The 21,269-nt window shown below is 38.9% G+C and overlaps 1 protein-coding gene across 1 annotated transcript in view; it reads right to left on the bottom strand.

The window, feature by feature from the left end:
* Positions 1-21,269, bottom strand: part of clmna (calmin a) — a 63,038-nt gene that overhangs the window by 14,948 nt on the left and 26,821 nt on the right. Inside the window, exon 4 of the mRNA XM_042500842.1 lies at positions 3,559-3,620. Coding sequence (XP_042356776.1) covers positions 3,559-3,620 — 62 coding nt within the window. The remainder of the gene's footprint in view (positions 1-3,558; positions 3,621-21,269) is intronic.

The raw sequence follows: 21,269 nt of genomic DNA, 5'->3' as shown, positions 1-21,269 counted from the left end.
CCATGAGCCAGTGTTTGGTCAGAAACTAAAATAGAGAAAACTAATTTCAAAATAATGGTCGAATTTTGTTTATGTCCATTTCTTTTTGTGATTTGGACAATAGTGAAGAAATGAATCAGGGCGCTCACGTGACGAGGAAGTAAAAGTAACCATGTCACAATAAAAGCCCAGGGAAATAAACTAGATAGATAGATAGATAGATAGATAGATACGCTGGGGCCTAATGAATTAATTACATTTTAATTTTTATAACCATGCAATACCTGGTAACTCGGGCTGGAAAGCACTTTGAGAGCTGATTTTTTTCAGAGTAACTCACGCTTGTCAGTGAGAAGACTCACTGCAGTGAGCGCTACTCGTGTTGACGGCAGCATTTTGGTCATTATTCCCCATTATTCACTGTAAGGGTTTCTATCAAAGTACATTGTAAAACTATGTTATTAAAGGTTCTATGTAATAATAATAATAATAACAATAATAATAATAATAATAAATAATAATAATAATAATAATAATAATAATAATAATAATAATAATAATAATAATAATAATAACAACAATTCAATTTTGTATTAGGTTGATGAAGTTACAATTTTTTTACCATTTCATTTCCTTGTTTTGTTTTTCTCTCTTTCTTTTCTTTTCCTTATTTTAAAAAAAAATCTCTGTGATTTTCAGGTTTTTTTTTTTTATGAAAAAATGAAATATATTTTTTGTTGTTTTATTTCTATATTTAAAATTATGTTAAAGAAAAATAATCATAGGTCATTTTCTTGTCTCTTTTTGTTTTATACATTTCTTTCTTTCTTTCCTTCTTTATACATATCTTTGTTTGTTTGTTTGTTTCTTGCTTTTACTTATTTTCAGGTTTTTTATTTTTACCTTTTTACTGATTTCTTGGTTAATTTTGGGGCAATTTTGTTGAGTTGCAGCTTTCTTAAATGACTTTTTAAAAATCTTTTCTGATCTCATTTTAAATATTAATTATTTTAATTTATTTCAATTGTGTAGTTGTGCACTTTTTGTTTTTGTGTAATGCATTTTCCTCATCATGATTTAAAATGTGAGCTTGCTCTCAATGATCCATCGAGACTAAATTAAGATTGACTGACTGAAAGATTACAGTTGCTCATTGCCTTCTTCTGATATTTTTAAAAGAAATCAAAACAATTTGCTCAGGTTTTAAAGGGTTAAAGGCATTTTTGGGGAGTTTTTCCTGATCTGAATCGTGGGTGAAAGTACAGAAGGTGTCATATGCTGAGTGGATTGTGAAACCCCTTGAGGTGAACAGGCTTTATAAATGAAATTGACCTGACTCGAGGGAGTATGATTTATGACGCAAATAGCAGCAAGCCAGCACCGAGGTTTTTATAGCATCATAACTGCCGCCATGAGTCGTGTGTCGCAGCCATGGCTGCTGCAGCTGATAACTGCACTGATAAGAGGATCAAATCGGCAGCTGAACTACAACAACTGATTTTCCATCATTTTCACCTCACACTGTATCTTCGCCTTACGTCCCCTGTTTGAAACCCAGATTTAGAATTTAGGTTTGGAATGTTTTGGTGACTTTGCAGACAGCTGCTTTTTACATCATATGAATCTAATGTTATGTCATTTTAAAATGAAAACTATAGCACTGAATGCAACATGTCCCGTAGCATCTATCATGATAAAGCAACAACAATAAAAACAAAACAACAGTAGGTCACATCTGCTACACGACAGCAGGTTACATCAGCGCACTGCTCTGTAGAGGAAAGCACAGGCTTTATCAACATGTTTAATGTCACTGAGCCTTTTTACAATATTCCTCCATCAGACCATGTCAGCCAGACTGTAACTCATGCTTTCAACAAACATTTAAAAATGATGAAACCAAGGTAACTTCTCTGCCATTTCAGCTTTTGTTTGTATTTATTTATTACTAGATTACAAGAGCTTTTTTTGTTTTATACATTTCTAAGAAGATGGGCCACTCAGGTATAGCCACGACATTGTTCAAAGGCATATTATGATATTAGTTTTGATTAATCAAACCATGTTATGTTATACCCTGACCAATATTGAAATTTTGAGCAGATAATATTGATATTTAAGAGTTTAAATAACTCATTTCATTGTCCGTAACCGCTTGTCCTCACAAGGGTCGCCGGGGGGCTGGAGCCAATCTCAGCTGTAATTGTGCAGAAGGCGGGGTACACCCTGGACAGGTCGCCAGACTATCGCAGACAGACAACCGTTCACGCTCACAGTCACACCTAAGGGCAATTTAGAGTCACCAATCAACCTGACCTGTATGTCAAATAACTTCAAAATAGTATCTTGGCAAACATTAATTTGTTTATATAAACACATACCACAAACTAAGATTTTGAGGACTCCTCCTTCTCTGTCTTCTTAAAGAATTGTGACCAAGACATGTACTTAGCAAAACCTTTTTTTTTGTGTAAAAATCTATTTGTTGGTACTGTAATAAATAAAATAAAATGAAAAATAGAATTTTAAAAGGGACAGAACAGTCTTAGCGTAAATAAAGTATTATTTCATCAAAAGGCTGTCTTCATCTATCTCTGAATTTATCTGTCACAGTGGTATATTTATGCATTTAGCTTACTGTCCCCTTTGGGCCTCCACAGAAGCCTAGTTTTTAGTCCCTTTATCGAATTTATAAAATAATATTTAGCTACATTTTAAAATTAAAAATGTAGTTTTTTAGTTTTGACAAAACTATATCTTATATATACATAACATCAGCCTGGACTCACTGACCATTCAACCCCCTTCAAAATTTTTTTATTGGATTTAAATATTTATTTTTTTTATTTTTATTTTTTTTAAATCTATGTATTGTGTTGCGTAAACTGCTCTAGTAGTTAAATTTTACACCTGGATTAATAAAGTACTGTCTTCATCTATCTCTGAATTTATCTGTCACAGTGGTATATTTATGCATTTAGCTTACTGTCCCCTTTGGGCCTCCACAGAAGCCTAGTTTTTAGTCCCTTTCATTGACGGGCCTGTCACTGGTTACCTTGGGGGATTTCTTCTGTATTTGGCCCAAAGCTGTGACCAGCAGCGCAGAGGAGGGGCCCCTCATCCACCCAGCTATTGTTCACATGCAGCAGCTCACTGTGTGGCAGTTTGAGGAGGAAAGCGACCACCTTGGGCTAGCTAGACCTGTAACATTGCCACTGTTCTCTCAGATTAACACTTAACAGCCTGATGATAGTTTAATGCTGCACACAGGCAGCTCCACACATACACATGTATAATTCATAGAGTGAGCTGGAGAGACTGCAGCAGTTGTTTATGTATAGCATGTGGCTGCGCCGCAGTGTAAAACACTTACAGAAAGCGTGGCGGGACAATCTTTACTTTATGATGTAGTCTGTGGTAAAGATGGAGCTACCATGGGAATTTGGTCAGAGTTGCCATAAAAGAGACTGTCTTGTTCCACCCAGGTGTTAAAAAAGGTGTAATAACAGAGCATGGAGACCATGATTACAGTCTCCCCTCTTTGTGTATTCTCTGCATTTCATAAAGCTTTCAACAAACCTTTTCTAAATGCAGGTTCATCCATCGGGTGAAGGTCCTCTTCTGAACCAGTTCTCTCTCAACTGCAACACAAGAAGAGAAAAAGATTTCAGTCATCAGGAAACTCAAGCCGGCGTGGCCACAGAGCTCATCAGAGATGCAAGCAAGCATGAATCACCCCTCGCCAAAGGCGTATCACCATGGCAAAGACACAACATGGGACACACACACAAACACACACACACAGAATTGTAACACTGTTATCTTTCCATCTCTGACACTCACACATTAAACACTGTGACACAAAACTCCAGTTTCAGACTACTGTCAGTAGGCGGGTTTGCATTAACCCTCAAACTGCACAAATTGAAATTGCGAATATAAAATACACCCAATGGAAATGCATTTCCAGAAAACTCCTATTTATTGCGTAAGTACATTGCATGAGGAGGTATTTCAGGTGATTCATGAAAGCCATATTTTGCAAAACTGCAATGGAAACACGTTTCTTGGCTTTTCTAGGTCATATGATGCTATGGCTATGCGCTTGTCAGTAGGAACTGGCTCCCTCAGGATGCAGCAGGAGCTACAAGAGCTGTTATTGCATCACATAAATCTTCAAAAGTCGAGCGGATCATCTGGAAGTTTTGAATCCACAATTCCTCTGTGAAATTGTGGACTATCACCTCCCAGAAATCCCTCATACGTGGCCACTCCCATATGTATAAGGGGCTCGCCTTTCCATTATGGCTCCATAACACACCTAAGTGGCCTTGGATTGGAAAAAATTACGGCTAATGTGGTGGCTGCAATAGAAATAAAGCTGCTAATGATACTCAACTTAAGGCATGGGGGCCAAAATTCGGTGCCGGGTGCCCCCCAAATCATTTTCTGATTCACAATAAAAATAAAGTGATTCACACTGTAAATATGATTTACTACATCTATCCACTCCTGAATTGTGGGGGGTTCAGGAAGGAACCAACGCCTTATGAGGGCTTTTTTGCAGGCAGAGGTTAGGATACCAAACATATATTTATCAGAGCGCTTTGCCTGAAAATCACCATGTCCTAAGAAAAGTATGGAAAACTGCAAGCACAAGTTAATTTTGAGTATGTTTTTTAATGCTTTGTGAAATTCTATCCAGAAAGCTCTAATCACTGGACACTCCCAGAAAACATGCCAATGATTGGCTTTCTGAAACCCACACTGTCTCCAACATCTAGTGTCCCCTCCAGTAAAATGTGCCTTCTGCTTCGGAGTGACAAAAAACGTACAGAACAATTCCACCCAAACTCACGCCACACATGTGAGTAACTGCATGGAATTTACACACATACAGCCAGTCCTCATTTGATATTGAAAAGTTACCTTCTTTTTCCCACTTTTCTTTTATGCATTGTGTAGAGTGAGGTTTCATTATCATAAGGCCTTTATAAAGTTTAGAGATAGCATCTTTATTTGTGACATTTTTATAAGCATCACAAAATACTCTCAATATTGGATCATCAAAGTCTGTCTTATTTTTAATGTTTTCTATCGTTCTATCTATCTATCTTTTTCTGTTAGGGACTATAATGTTTTTATTCCCTTCGGGATCCAAGCCGTAAATCTATGATCCATTTTATTAGGCATGAACCCAGGATCGTAAGCACACCATTGAAGTATTTGTAATTTTTGATCAAGTTTATATTCTCCTTTTATCATATTACAGATTTGTAATTGGGCTTTCATCCACAGGTTTTTCAAATTATCAATATATCTTCCCAGACTTTGGTGAGCCAATACAGCATGGACAAGAGGATCATTCATTATAGATAGTTCAATGTCTTTCTGGGCCGTTCCTCCTTCCTCCTTTGAGAGTTCTACAGTTTTAAGTTTCACCCGGGTTTGTTTTACCCTGCAAGCTAAATCTAGAAATTATTTTATTCAATTCATTAAATTCTTTTGACGGAACATCTACACAAAGTGCTTGAAATAGAAAGAGATATTGTGGAAGGACTTTCATTTTTAAAGAGTGAATTCTATGGCTAAGACCGAGGAAGGAAATGGAGTTCCATCTTTATATGTCATCTTTCATTTTTTTAAGAGAGGGGCATAATTTATCTTTTTTTTTGGTAACTGTATTCCCAAATATTTCTAGAGGTCTTATCCCAATTAAGACCGATTTCTCTCTAAGGTGTTTTGAGGGTGTATAATTAAAAGCCAAGATTTGTGTTTTTTGTACATTTAGTTTGTATCCTGTACATCTACTAAATTTTTCTGAAAGGTTTATTAATTCAGGGAATGACTTAACAGGGTTTTTTAAGAAGATCAAAATATCATCGGCGTATAGGGCCACCTTGTGGTCATCTCCATTTATGCCGATACCTTCGATGCTCCCTGTCTGCCTTATCCATTGTGCGAGGGGCTCTATATAGAGAGCAAACAGCAATGGTGAAATCGGACATCCCTGTTTCGTCCTGCGCTCTAAAATGACAGTATCTGAGAGGTATCCATTTATTTTTATCAGTTGGTTTGCTATATATCGTAATAATGCCTCTTACAAAGTTTTTGCGCATGCCAAATCTTTCAAGAACTTTATATTAAAAAAGGCCAGCTCACTGAATCAAAAGCTTTCTCAGCGTCTAGGCTGACTAAGGTGGCTTTGAAATCATTCCACTAAATGTGGTTTAGTATATGTAATGATAGTCTGATGTTATCATGTGTTTATCTTTTTGGGACAAACCCCGTCTGATCATTATGTATAAGCTGGGGGAGAATCTTTTCCAATCTTTTAGCTAGGATAGCAGTGTATAATTTGTAGTCAACATTCAGCACTGAAATTGGCCTGTGCGATCTGCATTCTAATTTGTCTTTTCCCTCTTTAGGGATAACTGAGATCACTGCCTCACTCCATGATGGGAGCATTTTAGCATCCTTTAAGGTTGTATTGCAAGCCTGAAGTAGGGTTGGTATTAACTCAAATTGAAAAACCTTATACCACTCAGTAGAAAAGCCGTCTGGGCCAGGTGATTTATTCACTTTCAATCTGGAGATGGCACTTTTTAGCTCTGCCTCAGTTATCGCTGCTCATTAATTTGTTGCTCACCCTCTAAGTGGAGTTGCGTATACAAAAGCTTGTAGTACTTTTTAAATATTCTTTGTATTTCATCTTTTTTTACACTTTGTAGTTTTAGATTCTGGGTCACTTATTTTGTATATTGTGTTTTCCTCCTTTTGTTTTGGTAGCTTTCTGGCTAAAAGTCTTATAGATTTTGAGCCTAATTCGTAGTATTTCTGCTTTGTAAATATCATCTTTTTTTCAGTTTCCTGCGAGTAAAACATATTTATTTTATTCCTAATTTTCTTTATTTTTGTCAGTAGATCTGGTTTTTGTTCCCTTTTATACAGTGACTCAAGATCGTTTAATTCTTTATTAAGGTCTGTTAGTCTTGATTGTTTTTCTTTCTTTTGATGGGTGCAGTACGATATAATTTTCCCCCTGACAACCGCTTTCAAGGTATCCCATAATATGGCTGTATCAACCTCCTTCTTATCATTCTCTTCTAAATATGTTTTAATTTCCCTTCTCAGTTGAGTCAAATTCTGGGTTGCTGAGAATACTTGTATTTAGTCTCCACAATGTTTTACCCAGGTTGTCATTAATATATACAGTGCAAGAGAGAGGCGCATGGTCAGATAAATCAATATTTCCAATATCATAGCTCTGAATTTAAAAGCGATCCCTCTTTAACACAAAAAAATAATCTATTCTTGAATAAGTGTCATGGGGACATGAGTAAAAAGTATAATCCCAACCTGATGGGTAAGAGTCTCTCCAGAGATCTAATATGCCCAGTTCTGTAATTACAACATTAATTTTTCTATGCAGTGATGTAGCAGTTAAATTTTTTGATGAGTCTAGTTTTGGGTTAAGACGAACGTTCCACTCTCCCTCACATATGACAGTTCCTGTGGCCGCTATCATGAAATGAAACATTTTTCTATAAAAAACAAAATCACTTCCAGGAGGGGCATAAATGTTGCATAATGTTATCACAATACCGTCCATGTTTTCTTTATATATCTCCCGTCCTTGTCCGTTATCTCTGACAATTGTTCAAAAGATACCTTTTGTGATATTAATATTGCTACGCCTCTCCTACAGCCTGGTTTATAGGATGAGTAATATACCCTTGAAAATCCCGTTCTGTGTTCTGATGGGAGTGAGGTGTGTCTCTTGTAGGAATACAATCTGAGCATTTTCCCTTTTCATCTTTGACAGTATTTGACTTTGCTTAACTGGGTTTGAAATTCTTTTCACATTGAATGAAATGACTTTAAGTACCTGCCTATTGATTGACACAAATCAAATCTCCTATATATCTGTAGTGGCATCAAACTTGTACATTAAGAATATCTCTACTAGAGAACAAACATAGAACAAAGTCAGACAAAGAAAAGTTAACTTGTACAGCAAGTTATTATTTTTTTTTTTTACAAATTGAAAATTTAAATTAAAAATGATTAGACAAAAATAGCTCGCTGAGGTTTACAAAGTAAAAATTTCTACCATGCTGACACTTTCTTTGCACCTTTTAATCAAATAATTTTATGGGCGTTCATTAAAATAAAACGTCGAAACAGATAATCAGCAAAATGCCATATATCGGCTCCAATAATCGACCAGATTGATAATCTACTGACCGCTATTATGAATAGCTAATGTTAGAGGGAAGGCTATGTGGCATTACCTCAGGTAGTCTTAAGACAACTGTCTGTTTTAAGAATCTTACTCTTCATCTATGTGCATACTCACATGGTTATAGGTTTAGTTCTTGTTCTTGGTGTGGACAGCTGTTTTGTGTCTGTGCACGACAGCATAAAATAACTAAATGATGCCCTCACCAGTGAGTGTGACAGGGTAAAGGGAAGTTAGCATGGCAGTTTTTTACCAACTCACTTTAGTTAATATACTATACAAGTAGTACATATTTTTCTTGAGTAATTATTGTTACACGTTGAAATAAGATGCTATTTCTTTCTGGATAGGGCGGAGGATTGCAGCATGTTTACTGTTGACTTCCTTGGAGAACTCCATTCATTTCTGTTGAGTCCTGAAGGAGCTTTACTCCGCTCAGTCCACAGTGACTCTGCAGCACAAGAGAACAGAAAGCAGACGTATATGGGGGGAATGGCAACTAGAAAGGGCGGGAGGAACTGTGAAGAGGTTACCATGGTAGCAACGTCAGCTGTTATTCATCTTTATGTCCAGTGTGGCTCACTGGAGGCACTGGGGCCAACTCTGCATTATCTACACACCATGGGTGAGGAGAGCTTTGGCTGCTCTGATGGTATTGATTGTTTGTTTGGAATCATGTTTGCTTCACTGAGGCCTGATGGGTAAAACAGGACACACAGATACAGGAGAGGAAGATATTTCTCCTAACCATGGGGGGGGGGGGGGGGGGGTCAAGGTTGCAGAGTATATTGTCCTCTTGCTTGTGGAGCGGTGGCATGTGGAAGGCGCAGCCTCTGATTTGTTACTGTGTCCCGTTAATGGCGCAGCAGTGTGTCTCGTGCAGTGCTTCCTCACAGGGGAACACCCTGAGTACAGAGAATTTCCCCCACTGTTGTCAGACAATGCTGGAGTTGGGTTGGTATTCAAGAGGCGTAGCTGAGTCTTTAACGCATGAATGTTTGTCGAAGCAGACACAGGGAGGAGGAGGAGGAGGAGAGAGAGGACAGAGGAGAGAGAGGATGACAGAAACAGGAGAGATGAGGGAGACAGAATGAGAGACACAGCCTGGAGGAAGATGAGCAAGATGAGAGATGAAATGGACAGCACGTTCATGGACATTACTGAAATAATCATCGCTACAAACTAAAACACTATAAACTAAAGGGAAAAAAATTACCAGTTGTTGACGTTAGGTATTCACTAGGTGTGGACCGATATCAGTTATGAGCACTCAATGAGACCGATAACTGATGTTTGGAGTCAATATGCATTTACAATTAAAAAGAAAATCTTTCTGTCAATATTTAGAATTTGGAATATAACACTTCAACAAAAAACATTTTTATTGCCTTTAGCATTGTGGAAACAAAACTGAAACTTTCAACAAATACAGCAAGTTCCCTGAAACTTCTTTATAAAGTCAAGTGAAAATTCAAATAAATAAAAATGGCTTCCTGTAGTTTTACAAAGTAAGAGTTCCTCCCATGCTGACACATTCTTTGCACATTTACATTAATTCATTTTATTGGTGATAATTAAAATAAAATGCAGATACAGACAATGGGTAAAATGCCAAATATCGCCTCCAATAATCGGCCAGGTCAATAATCTGTCAACCCCTAGTATTCACTAATGCAGGCTTCAACAGATCACAGAATGATAAAACCACATAATTACACTGAATTATTTCAATTATAAACACTTATCGTGTAAACCATGCCAAATGAACAAGCTTTCAAGAAACATATTGACTCAACTTTGACTAATAGCAACAAGTTCTCTGCAACTCAAAGCACCACTGTTGCCAGTTTTTTATTAGGCTGAGGAGTGTGATCCCCCTATAATTGGAACACACCCTCCGGTCCCCCTTCTTAAAAAGAGGGACCAACACCCTGGTCTGCCAGTCCAGAGGCACTGCCCCCGATGTCCACGCAATGCTGCAGAGATGTGTCAACCAGAACAGCCCCACAACATCCAAGGCCTTAAGGAACCCTGGCTGGATCTCGTCCACCCCCAGGGCCCTGCCACCGAGGAGTTTTTTGACCACCTCGGCAACCTCAGCCCCAGAGATGGGAGAGTCCACACCCGAGTCCCCAGGCCCTGCTTCCTCACTGGAAGGCATGTCAGTGGGATTGAGTCTTGGGTCTTTGAAGCATTCCTTCTACCGATCCACAACGGCCTGAGTCAAGGTCAGCAACATCCCCACCATACACAAGTGTTGACAGAGCACTGCTTCCCCCTCCTGAGATGCTGGATGGTGGTCCAGAACCTCTTCGAAGCCGTCCATCCGAAGTCGTTCTCCATGGCCTCACTGAACTCCTCCTCCTCCTATGCCCAGGTTTTTGCCTCAGCAATCACTGTAGCTGCACTCTGCTTGGCCTGCTGGTACCTGTCTGCTGCCTCTGGAGTCCCACAGGCCAAGAAGGCCCAGAAGGACTCCTTCTTCAGCTTGACGGCACCCCTCACCACCAGTGTCCACCAACAGGTTCGGATGTTGCCGCCATGACAGGCAGTGACCACCTTACGGCCACAGCACCAATCGGCCGCTTCAACAACGGAGGCACAGAACATGGCCCATTTGGACTCAATGTCCCCAGCCTCCCTCGGGACATGGTTGAAGCTCTCCAGGAGGTGGGAGTTGAAGCTCCCTCTGACGGGAGACTCTGACAGATGTCTGTCTGCCCAGCAGATCCTCACAATGTATTTGGGTCTGCCGGGTCTGACCGGCATCCTCCCCACCATCGGAGCCAACTCAACACCAGGTGGTTACTCAAGTGCGCATATGGACACCCTTATGCTTGAACATGGTGTTTGTTATGGACAATCTGTGGCGAGCACAGAAGTCCAATAACAAAACACCACTCGGGTTCAGATCGGGGGGTTATTGGTTATGAATAAAATCTCACAAAAAGATGCATGGGAACCTGGGATGTTCTTGTACTTTTTACTAATTTTTTGATATTTTTTAAATCATTTCTCCTTTTGTTGCTTATTGCCTTCTTCCCATGTTTTTGAAAGAAATCAAGCCAATTCGCTCAAGTTTCAAAGACTAATGAACAGTTAGTGAAAGAGTCTCTATCCTCTTTAGGGATAGGTATCATGGGAAAGGTTTCAATGCTAGTGCTGATAGGATCCTACTGCGGGCTGCATTCTGGGATGGGGAGTGGTCATGTTCTTTTCTAAGTGAAAAAATGCCAGAGCCAGTAACAAAGTGTGGTAGAAACTGAGGTACAACTGGCTTGAACAGGAAACCCTGTATGAGACCAGATCCAACAGTGCAGTGACTCGTAAAATGACTACTTTCTTGGCCACTTGCATGAAATAAATCAGCAGATCTTACAATATGGCAACTCATAAGGACACACTGTGAGTGAGTCCGGATACGGTGACCTAATCTTTCACAAAAGCCTCAAACACATACACCACTGACGACGGAGTGCACTCAGTGGTCCCTCCTCAACAGAAACCAGAACTCCGCTTTGGATCCTAAACCTGGAAAAATGACATCAGCTGACGACATCGCTTTAACTGCACATACTAGGCCACTCTTAAAGTTATTGACAGTTTTACCTCTGAGTCTGACTACGTTTCCCCACAGTCAATAATTACATAATATCTCACAAAATGTTTTTTGTTCATGTTATATGGAAAATGGCAGCGTTGCAATACAGTGCCTATATGTGCTGCAGTGAATCTGTGATCACCACTTCTTAAGCTGGACATACAGTGGAAGAACAAAACTAACTCTGTATTATGTAGGCAAAGTGAAAGTCAAACATTCATTTTCTTCATTTTCCTTCCTCCTACTTTTGCTTGATTTTACAGTTTTATACATTTGCCAACTCTAATGAATGTCCAACAAAAGAATAAAAATCAGAGTGTGATTGCACAAAAAACTTAAGATTTCATTAAAGTCTGAATTAGGGTTTCCTTAAAATAAAATCAATTGCCCGATATCCGATATGCTGATATAAAACAACTCATTTGGCTACCATAATCACAATAATCGATAATCAATATATCGTGATAATGTTGAAATGTGCTGGAATGCTGGAAATGTGAGCCACAGAATGAGTAGCGCTTAAGTAAGCCCCCAGGAAGTGCGCCACGCTTTGATGTAAAATTTACATAGTGGCCGAAAGTGGAATTACACCGTCATGTGATGCACACTAGCCCAGAAAGACTTCTCCCCATTTGCTTAACATTGGGAAAGAGATGTCGTAAAATCACTGGATAATTTTTTTTTTGAGACATATTGACTTTTCAGAAAACATTTTTAAATAACCATTATTTAAAACATTAAGTCCTAAAGATGTAAAAATGCGCCATGGGACTCCACCGCGTGCACAAGTCCATGACACAACACAGGCCTGGTGCTGGCCCTAGTAATGGATATTTTAGAATCATAATTCATCATGTTTACCATCTTACAACACATCCATACACTGTTGGCTGTAAAAGATCTGTGCCAGAGGTGAGGGCAAGAGATATCCTGCTTGTGGGAGACAGTGCTATCAGTGCTGTAAACAATGACAGGATCATCACATGCAGCTATCCAAGTGCTGAGGTCAGTGACATAACTGGACTTCTCTCCCAGAAGCTGTCAAACCACCCTGGAATCAAACAGGTCATCGTGCATGTGGGAGCCGCTGACACCAGGAGAGGATAATCTGTTTTAAAAAAAGATTTCTTAGAACTTTTTAACAGACTTGACAAGCTGAAAGTTCAGTCATTCATCAGTGGGCCTCTCCAAACGACTGACAGAGGGATCACAATTTTCTTTTCTTATATATATATAGACATATTGACTTTTCAGAAAACCTTTTTAAATCACCATTATTTAAAACATTAAGTCCTAAAGATGTAAAAATGCGCATATGTATGCACTTATAATTTCTATGCATATATATAACATATATATAAGTATATTTACTCAAAGTTGAGCTGTGTAGTAATACACAGGGCAATGTTACAAGGCACCACCATTTATTATATTTTTGTGGGCACAACACATTATGATTCTGTAAATTTCATTTTTCCAGTCGTGATTACAATATGATTCCCTGATAAGTTGTATGTATATTTGTGTGTGTGTGTGTGTGTGTGTGTGTGTGCGTGTGTGTGTATACCATACCAGATACCATGCCATTATATGATTATCACGTGAATATTAAAACCAACAGCACAGCTGTCCTTATACCGCTGATTAGCTCCTGTTGCTAATAAGCTAAGCTACTATGAGAAGAATCCTCGTGGACGAGCACTGTTCGCTTAGAGCAGTCGGGTCATCTGTGTGAGCGAGCCAGTGAGTCAGAGTCAGTGCTCGGGTACAGTCGGTCGCACTCGGCCACGCTCGGCTGTTGTTAATCATGCATGCTCTACGGGCCAGTAGATCCGGGTATTTTACACTTTTCTAAACCCGGAAAAAGAGCTTTCTCTGCTTCATGCCAAGCCCCCAGAAAGTGCAGCATGCGTTGATGCAAAATTTACATAGTGGCCGAAAGTGGAATAACAGCATTTGAGTCGGTCATGTGATGCACACTGGCCCAGAAAGACTTTCCCCCATTTGCTAACATGAGGAAAGAGACGTCTGTAAATCAGTAAATAATTCTCTCATCAAAAACCTTATGGGATTTTTGAGTGGGATTTTCGAATATTGCCAAAAAGAAGCTCTGGGACGAATACAAGTTTATGATACTTACACGTTAGTTCAGCATGATATCCCTATCCCTGTCTGGATGTAAATTTGTACATTACTTACCTGTACATTAAATTTTTTAGGCCGCCATTCAAACTAGCGAGGCACAAATCCGGAGGTCGGTCGCTCCGCCGGCAGGAGTTAACCACTTGGCCGTACTCAGCCGTGCTCGGCAGCACTCGGCTGCACTCAGCCGCCCTCGGCTGCGTTTGGCCGCGCTCAGCTGCCGTTAATCTCTAAAATGCTGCTCACACTACCACTTTTCAAGGCACTATACGTGAATGTATCGCATTAACAACCTAATAATATACAATCATTTATGACAAAATGACTTTTAATACTTAAAGTACATTTTGCTTTTACATCTTGTACTGAAGTAGTTTGAATACAAATAACCTACATGTAATGACATATTTTTAGATTGTTGTACTTGTTCTTTTACTCTCAAGAGTACTCCCTTCAGCACAGAGGATCAACAGCGTTCTCCTGAAAAACATTGATGTTTGATGACCATGGTGGAGAGAGATAACATCAAACAGTGTGTCTACACAGGAGGCCTCACACTACCCGAGGCATATTTCTGTGCTGTTTTACACTGTTCTCAGCATAATTACAGTGATTATGTGTTAGGCTCTGAGAGCTGCCAAAACCAGGGTGACCTACACTCAACACTGTGCCTGTAGGCATCCTTTGTAGACCTAGATGAAGCACTAGCTGCTCTGATAACTTGCTGCTCACGCGACACCTCCTGTGCTGCCACAGTTTAATATCCGAAATCTTCCATATATGTTTAAACAGATGTACTAAAAATAATAATGTATAAAAAACAGTGTTGCTGCTAATCACTGGTATATCCCAGGCTGTAATAAAAAAATAAATAGTCTACTTAGCATGTAGTATATTGAAAAAAAAGTCTTTTTTGTTTTGTTTGGGTTTTTTTTTCATCCAAAAACATGAATCAAGAAACAATCAAGAATAAAAAAAAAACGATTGTCTATCACATAGTGACAGAAAATCATCTTTGGTTCCAACATAGTGGCATCCTGACAAAACCTGGGATTTAAAGGGTTAAAGTTCTGAAAATCTATGAAAATTTGATATTTATGATTAAAATTGATGGTTAAAAAAAAAACAAAAAAACCTCAACGATTGAAAACAAAAAAAAAGTGTAATATTTTTTAAAGCCTGATTTTGAAAAGCGCATTTTATGCACAGAGTGGTACGAGTGTGTGTAATATTAAAGCAGATCCTAAGGGTTACATTTATCTGGGTTATGTTGCCCATTATGATGGTTGTAATAAGCTCTACAGTGTGGTTTGGCTCTCAGCCAATGACTGGATGTTCAAACACAACAGATTAACTCCACTAATGATATTGTGAGTGAGAGGTGAGCCTGCTAGAAGTCAGTGTTTCCCTGCTGTGCACCATTTGTTTAAAAAAAAACAACAAATGGTTATGAGGCTCTAACAAAAGTTCAGTCAGGAGGACTATACATTTGCATGTTTAGGTCTGTCATTTATTTCTCATGCCACCTGCCAGATGATCACAGGCAACCAATGACACAGCAACACACCTTCTGTGTTAGCCTGTCTAACTGCCTCTGGTTGTCAAAATTGTTCTCTTTCTGCCTGTTGTTCTTCAATGCTGCAGTTAATTACTGCCTAGTCATCACATTCTTAAATTCCTCTGTGAAATCGTGGACTATCACCACCCAGAAATCTCTCATATGTGACCACTCCCAAGTATACAGGGCTCGCCTTTCCATTGTGGCTCCATAACACACCTACGTGGCCTTGGATTGTAAATAACAGCTAGTGTGGTGGCTGCAATAGAAATAAAGCTGCTAATGTTTTGAACATCCATCACCATGCTTCTTGGAATGTTATAACCAGAGGAGAAGTCGCAGAACATCAGTGGAAAAGTAGTCACCTCGCAATTGTGTTTTATTGACATTTACAAAACATTGTTGAATTTTTGCACAAATCTGTAACAGAAACCTTCTTTAATTTGGCATTCAGACATATTGGGTTTGATGTGGGAAGTTGACTGAAGCGTCTGAATCAATTTATTATTTGATTACAGGTTACAAACATTAAAAAGCTGATGGATTCCTCCCAACTCTAGGCTCTAACTGGTCTTTTCTCTTGCCATGCAAATACAGGCTCAGCTGAGTATACTGAATTCACCAGTACAAGTTTAGCATGACAACTCTTTTATTACATTTCTGGGTGGAGGGGAGGACACAAAGGCACCGAGCAAATATAATTAAGTGGCAATTAGCTCTGGAGGCAATAAATGAACACACATCTGTAAAAGGGAAAAACTAGACGGGCAATGAGTGAGTCTTTTGTGTGGTTTTGTGGCGTCAGAGTCAGTGTCTGCCTAATGAATCCAGACCAAAGTGCACGAGTTAATTTGTCTTGTTTGACCTCAGAGGATTAATGGATATCAAAGACTCACTGTATGCATTTTATTCTCCAGTATACTTCTGTAGCTCAGGGTTGACTGAGGCTATATAGTATATATGGGTTAGGCTTGATTTAACTCTTTGAAACTGGGATCAATATCAGTTTTGTTGTGCTGTTGCCTTTTACAAGCTAACTGACCCTTTAAAATCAGAACAAATTGGTTTGATTTCTTTCAAAAACGTGGAAGAAAGTGATGACCAACTGCAAAAGAAATGTCCCACAAATTGCAAGAAACTACAAAAAGGTGATACCAAAATTAACTAAAACTTGGTTTTAAAAAGAGGGGAGGATTATTAAATCATTAAGAATGTGATTAAATAATATAATAAAATATATAAAATAAAAATGTTTATTTAAAATTATTCAATAATATAATAAAATATATAAAATAAAAAATGTTTTCAGCACTTTTTCTAGTGCATCTTAATTTTTTACCTCTTTTTTTCTACTTACTTTCAGGTGATTCCCTTGGAACTTTTTTAGTAATTTTTTTAATTTGTTACTTTATTTGTTTTGGGGGGGTATGCCTAGTTAAGTTGCCCCTTGCCTTCTCCCCATGTTTTTGAAATAACTTAATACTTAGGACAAGATCACGTCCACCGTGACAGCCTGAAATCCACAAAATTCTTTTAAGATTCTTTTCCCCTGCTTTCAGTCCAGTGTCTGAATGAAATTACATAAGGAAGCGGAGGACAGTTTTCTTGTGCCACAGTGTCTCACTGAGAGTGACCTAGCTCAGGGCTCTGTCTACCCGGGTGCCAATTAGAGCCACAGAGGCGACTTCTTCCACTCAGAGAAGGGAAAAAAAACACTAAAAAGGAACGCCTGCAGATGTTCTGGAACCACCTACGCAAAACCCCAGCTCACTTTGAACACAGACTGCAGAGATGAAAGACAGCGAGTGATAGATGTCCCCTGATTGTTTGGTATGGGAGGCCCTTTGTGCCACTGCCACATCGTCATCAGACGGGGAGCACGACTGTGAGTGTGTGTCTGGATGTAGCCAGAGGTAACAGTTAGAGTATGAAAAATACAGGAAAGTTCTTTTATTGAAATATTCATGGAGCTGTGACAGGGGCATCCCTTCACTGCGCTGCCTCATCATCCAGAGGTATTACATAACGGCAGAGTTCACTGACAGGCTCTTTCTCCTCTCGTCTTTGGAGAGAAATCATCAGCTTACTCGTTTGTCATCACTGTTCACAATGCAAACAATGCACAGGCTGTGCTGAGGCTTTTTGAGTCTTTTTGAAATCATTAGAACTGTCAATTTCTTTTTTGTTGGTTTTTTTTTTTGGCTTTTGCCTTTTTATTTAGACAGAGAGAGAGAGAGAGGGGATAACATGCAGAAAAGAGCCACAGGTCAAACCAGTGGCTTCTGCTGCCAGGACATAACCTCTCCACATGCCTAAGACAAGCCATCAGGAAGTGCGCCAGGTGTTGATGCAAAATTTACATAGTGGCCGAAAGTGGATTACACCATTCAGGTGAGTCACGTGATAACCTCTGGCCCAGAAGGACTTTTACCCATGGACATACATCGGGAAAGAGACATCTGTAAATCAGTTAATAATTTTTTGTGAGCATCAAAACCCCCGTGAAACATCTTCTATCCATGTCTAGATGTAAACCATCCAGTTCGATATCATTTGGAAAGTCTAAAAGAGCCGGAACATTGAATTTTTTAGACCGCCATTCAAGCTAGCCAAGGCGCTGGAAGTCGGTCGCTCCGCCGGCAGAAGTTACCAGCTTGGGCACACTTGCCAGCTCGGCCGCATTCGGCTGCCATTAATCTCTACATGCTCTTATGGGCCAGTAGATCCGGGTATTTTATACATTTCTAAACCCGGAAAAAAAGCTTTTTCTGATTCATGCACAACTGAGCAGCTCTCATAGGAATGAACGAGGCACCGCCCCCACGGCTGTATCCAGATTTCACTATAATACATCCATGGTCTAACAGGGGAGCTATTGGGCGCCCCAGAAATTCAATAGTTGATCAGATTGATCAATTTTAATCCCATATTTTCAATTCCATTGTTTTGTATTATAAAATAGTTATGAAGTCCATATTGACAAATTGAAGCAAATATCACCAGATTGTCTTGATTAGAATACAAATGACAAAAACTACATGGAAGAGCAATAGGTTGGCTTTTCTGTAAAGGGGAGACTCATGAGAACCCGCAGAACTCATTTTCATTCAGATATCTTGACGTCAGAGGTCGAGAGACCCCTGTGAAATGGCCATGCCATGTTTCCATCGCCAAAATTTAGCCTAATGTGGAACACTAGCATAACATGAACCCCTGGATTTCTTAGGTATTTTAGTTTTAAATGATACCTGCATCATCACTCAAGCTTTCAAGTCCGGGTAAAGTGAATTCAGAGATTTGTTTCAAAATACATCATAAATGTTGGAAACTGATTGTTGAAAACACGTTACAAAGACCCTTTACTAGGTAGTGCTGAATTGTGGAGTGAGACAGTTGACTGTTTAAAGATTTTTTGACAATGTAGCAGTATAAAAATGAGAAACATAACTGGCATAGTCCCGCGATTGGGCGTGCCCGCCCTAGTGGACACACCCCTAGCGTTTCAGATCAGAGAATACTGTGCATTTTTTCATGATTCTGAGACCTTCTTTTACATACTTGGCAATTTTTTCATTCAAATTTGGTCAGGTGTTCAACAATACATATTTCTGTGATGTGACAAACGCAGAACACATTTTAATTACCACTTCACCCTGATTTTAAAACTCAGCCTGGTGCAGCCTCTTTAAAACAGGAACGTCAGCTGACATTTAATGCAATAATAATAATTTTAAAAAAAAACAGTTAAGAACTTAATTGCATCATGCTTTACAGAATAACTGAGCACTGAGGAGACAAAAAGACTCTGGATGGTTAATCAATCATCAAAACTTCCAAACAAAACCAACTTGGGCAAAGGTGTGTGGTCACTGATGCTGGCACATGACTAAAATCACATTCACCTGTTAAAGAGGTTAATAGAACCATAAAGAAACAATTTTACTGGAAAATGTCTACAACTGATTGGATGGAATGGAAACTGAAAGATAAGCTCTACCTATCACCATCTGTGCAGCTGAGGCTACTCACCACGCTTATCTGTAGGAAAGGGTTAATAAGTCATGGGGTGAGAGGAGAAAACCAAATAAAAAGTTAAGGTTAAAACGCAGAATGGGGAAGAATTGGAAATTTCACAGAACATTTACTTCACATACACAAGGCGTGTGAGTTGTCCTGATTCGAGTATTCCAAAGAGTCTCAGTAATGGTGTGTGCTCGCCACACAAAATCCAACAGGTTCTAAATGAACCAGCAGTTTATCCAGGTTATCTAAACTACCTCACTGCTTCAGATAACATAACACAACTAACATACATTTCTGCACCTGTCTTCCTGAGCAATGTTACCACTTTTCCAGATTTCAGCTTTTAACTTGGTGGGTAGTGTTTTTTTCTTAATAAATGGAAATTAGGGTTGTTACATCTAAACGTTTAAACGCTAACATTAAGAAAATCCTTAAACTTTAAGAAAAATTGCCAAGCATTTAAACGTTAATTTTTTTTTAAAAAAAAAGTTTTTTACATCATAATGTGCAAAAAACGAACAAACTTACACAAGCTGACCACAGCAGTGACGCAGCTTCTGTGGACAAAAAAAATAAAGCAGAAGACAGGGGAGCAAGAAGATGTTCTGCAAGTGCTCCTAGTCGCTGCACCAGCCTCTTCGGTGGTTTGGGATAGGGACTGTTTGTCATTTATGAGGGGGAAGGGGTGCTGCAAAAGTGGCTCAGGCATTTGTTTTAAAAACATTGAGCATTGAGGAGGGACTTGTGTTTTTAATTTTGGCTTAGGGTGAGGGACATACAGCATCAAAATGTAGCATTTTATATTTATTTTAAATAAAAAGTCACACCAATGCCACCTCCTCCTCCTTCATTCCCACAACACTAAGCTAAGTGATGTCCTGCTTTGGACGGGGTCGCAGCAAAACATATTTAAGCCACTTAAAAAATTTTTTAAAAATCACTATCAGTTAAAGTGCTGTATATATTTGAATATTGTCTCCTCTTTAGCTTCAACAGCAGGTGATGGAGGCAGCGGCTGAGCAGCAGCTGCACTCTTCAGTGGACTAAAATGTAAAAATGTTTTTCTCACATTTAGTGATAGGCTAGTGTTTTTGATAAAACATCTTCAAATCACTAAGACATACAGTATATGGCATTACAAGTGAGCAGTACAATCTATACAGACATTTCTTGCTCAACAGCTCCCTTGCTTCATAAAGAAAAGTGATAGATTTTATATTTATTCATTTTCAATCAGATTTACGTGGATGCATAATGAGACTAGGGGTCAACAGATTATCAGCCCCGCCAACTTTGCTAAAGGCATTTAAACAAAGTTTTGTGTTGGAGTTTGTTATATTCCAAATTCTAAATTTGGCAAAAAAAGGATGATTAGTAACTTGGTAAGAAATGCATATTGGTTCCAAATATGAATTATAGGTCTCATTAAGCACTATTATTGGCATTAGTATCGGCCCTGAAAAACCAATATCAGATGACCTCTAAATGAGACACTCACCTTTTGATATCAGATGTTTTTTTTTCTATTTCAAGTGAAGTTTCCAGTGGATTTAAAAAAAATTACAAATATGTTTGTGCATGATGTCAACTACAGGTCTTCAAAAACTCATGGATGTCTCACTAAAACTGGACTTCCTGGATCTTATATGTCATCATCTACATGTATTGTGCCTTAAATGACTTGCGAACATCAACGCCGCCCCTTGTGTTTCATGACTTGGGGT

Source organism: Plectropomus leopardus, chromosome 14, assembly GCF_008729295.1.
Source record: "Plectropomus leopardus isolate mb chromosome 14, YSFRI_Pleo_2.0, whole genome shotgun sequence".
NCBI lineage: Eukaryota > Metazoa > Chordata > Actinopteri > Perciformes > Serranidae > Plectropomus > Plectropomus leopardus.
Note: the sequence above shows the minus strand (reverse complement) of the source record. Positions and strands in the feature narration are given on the sequence as shown.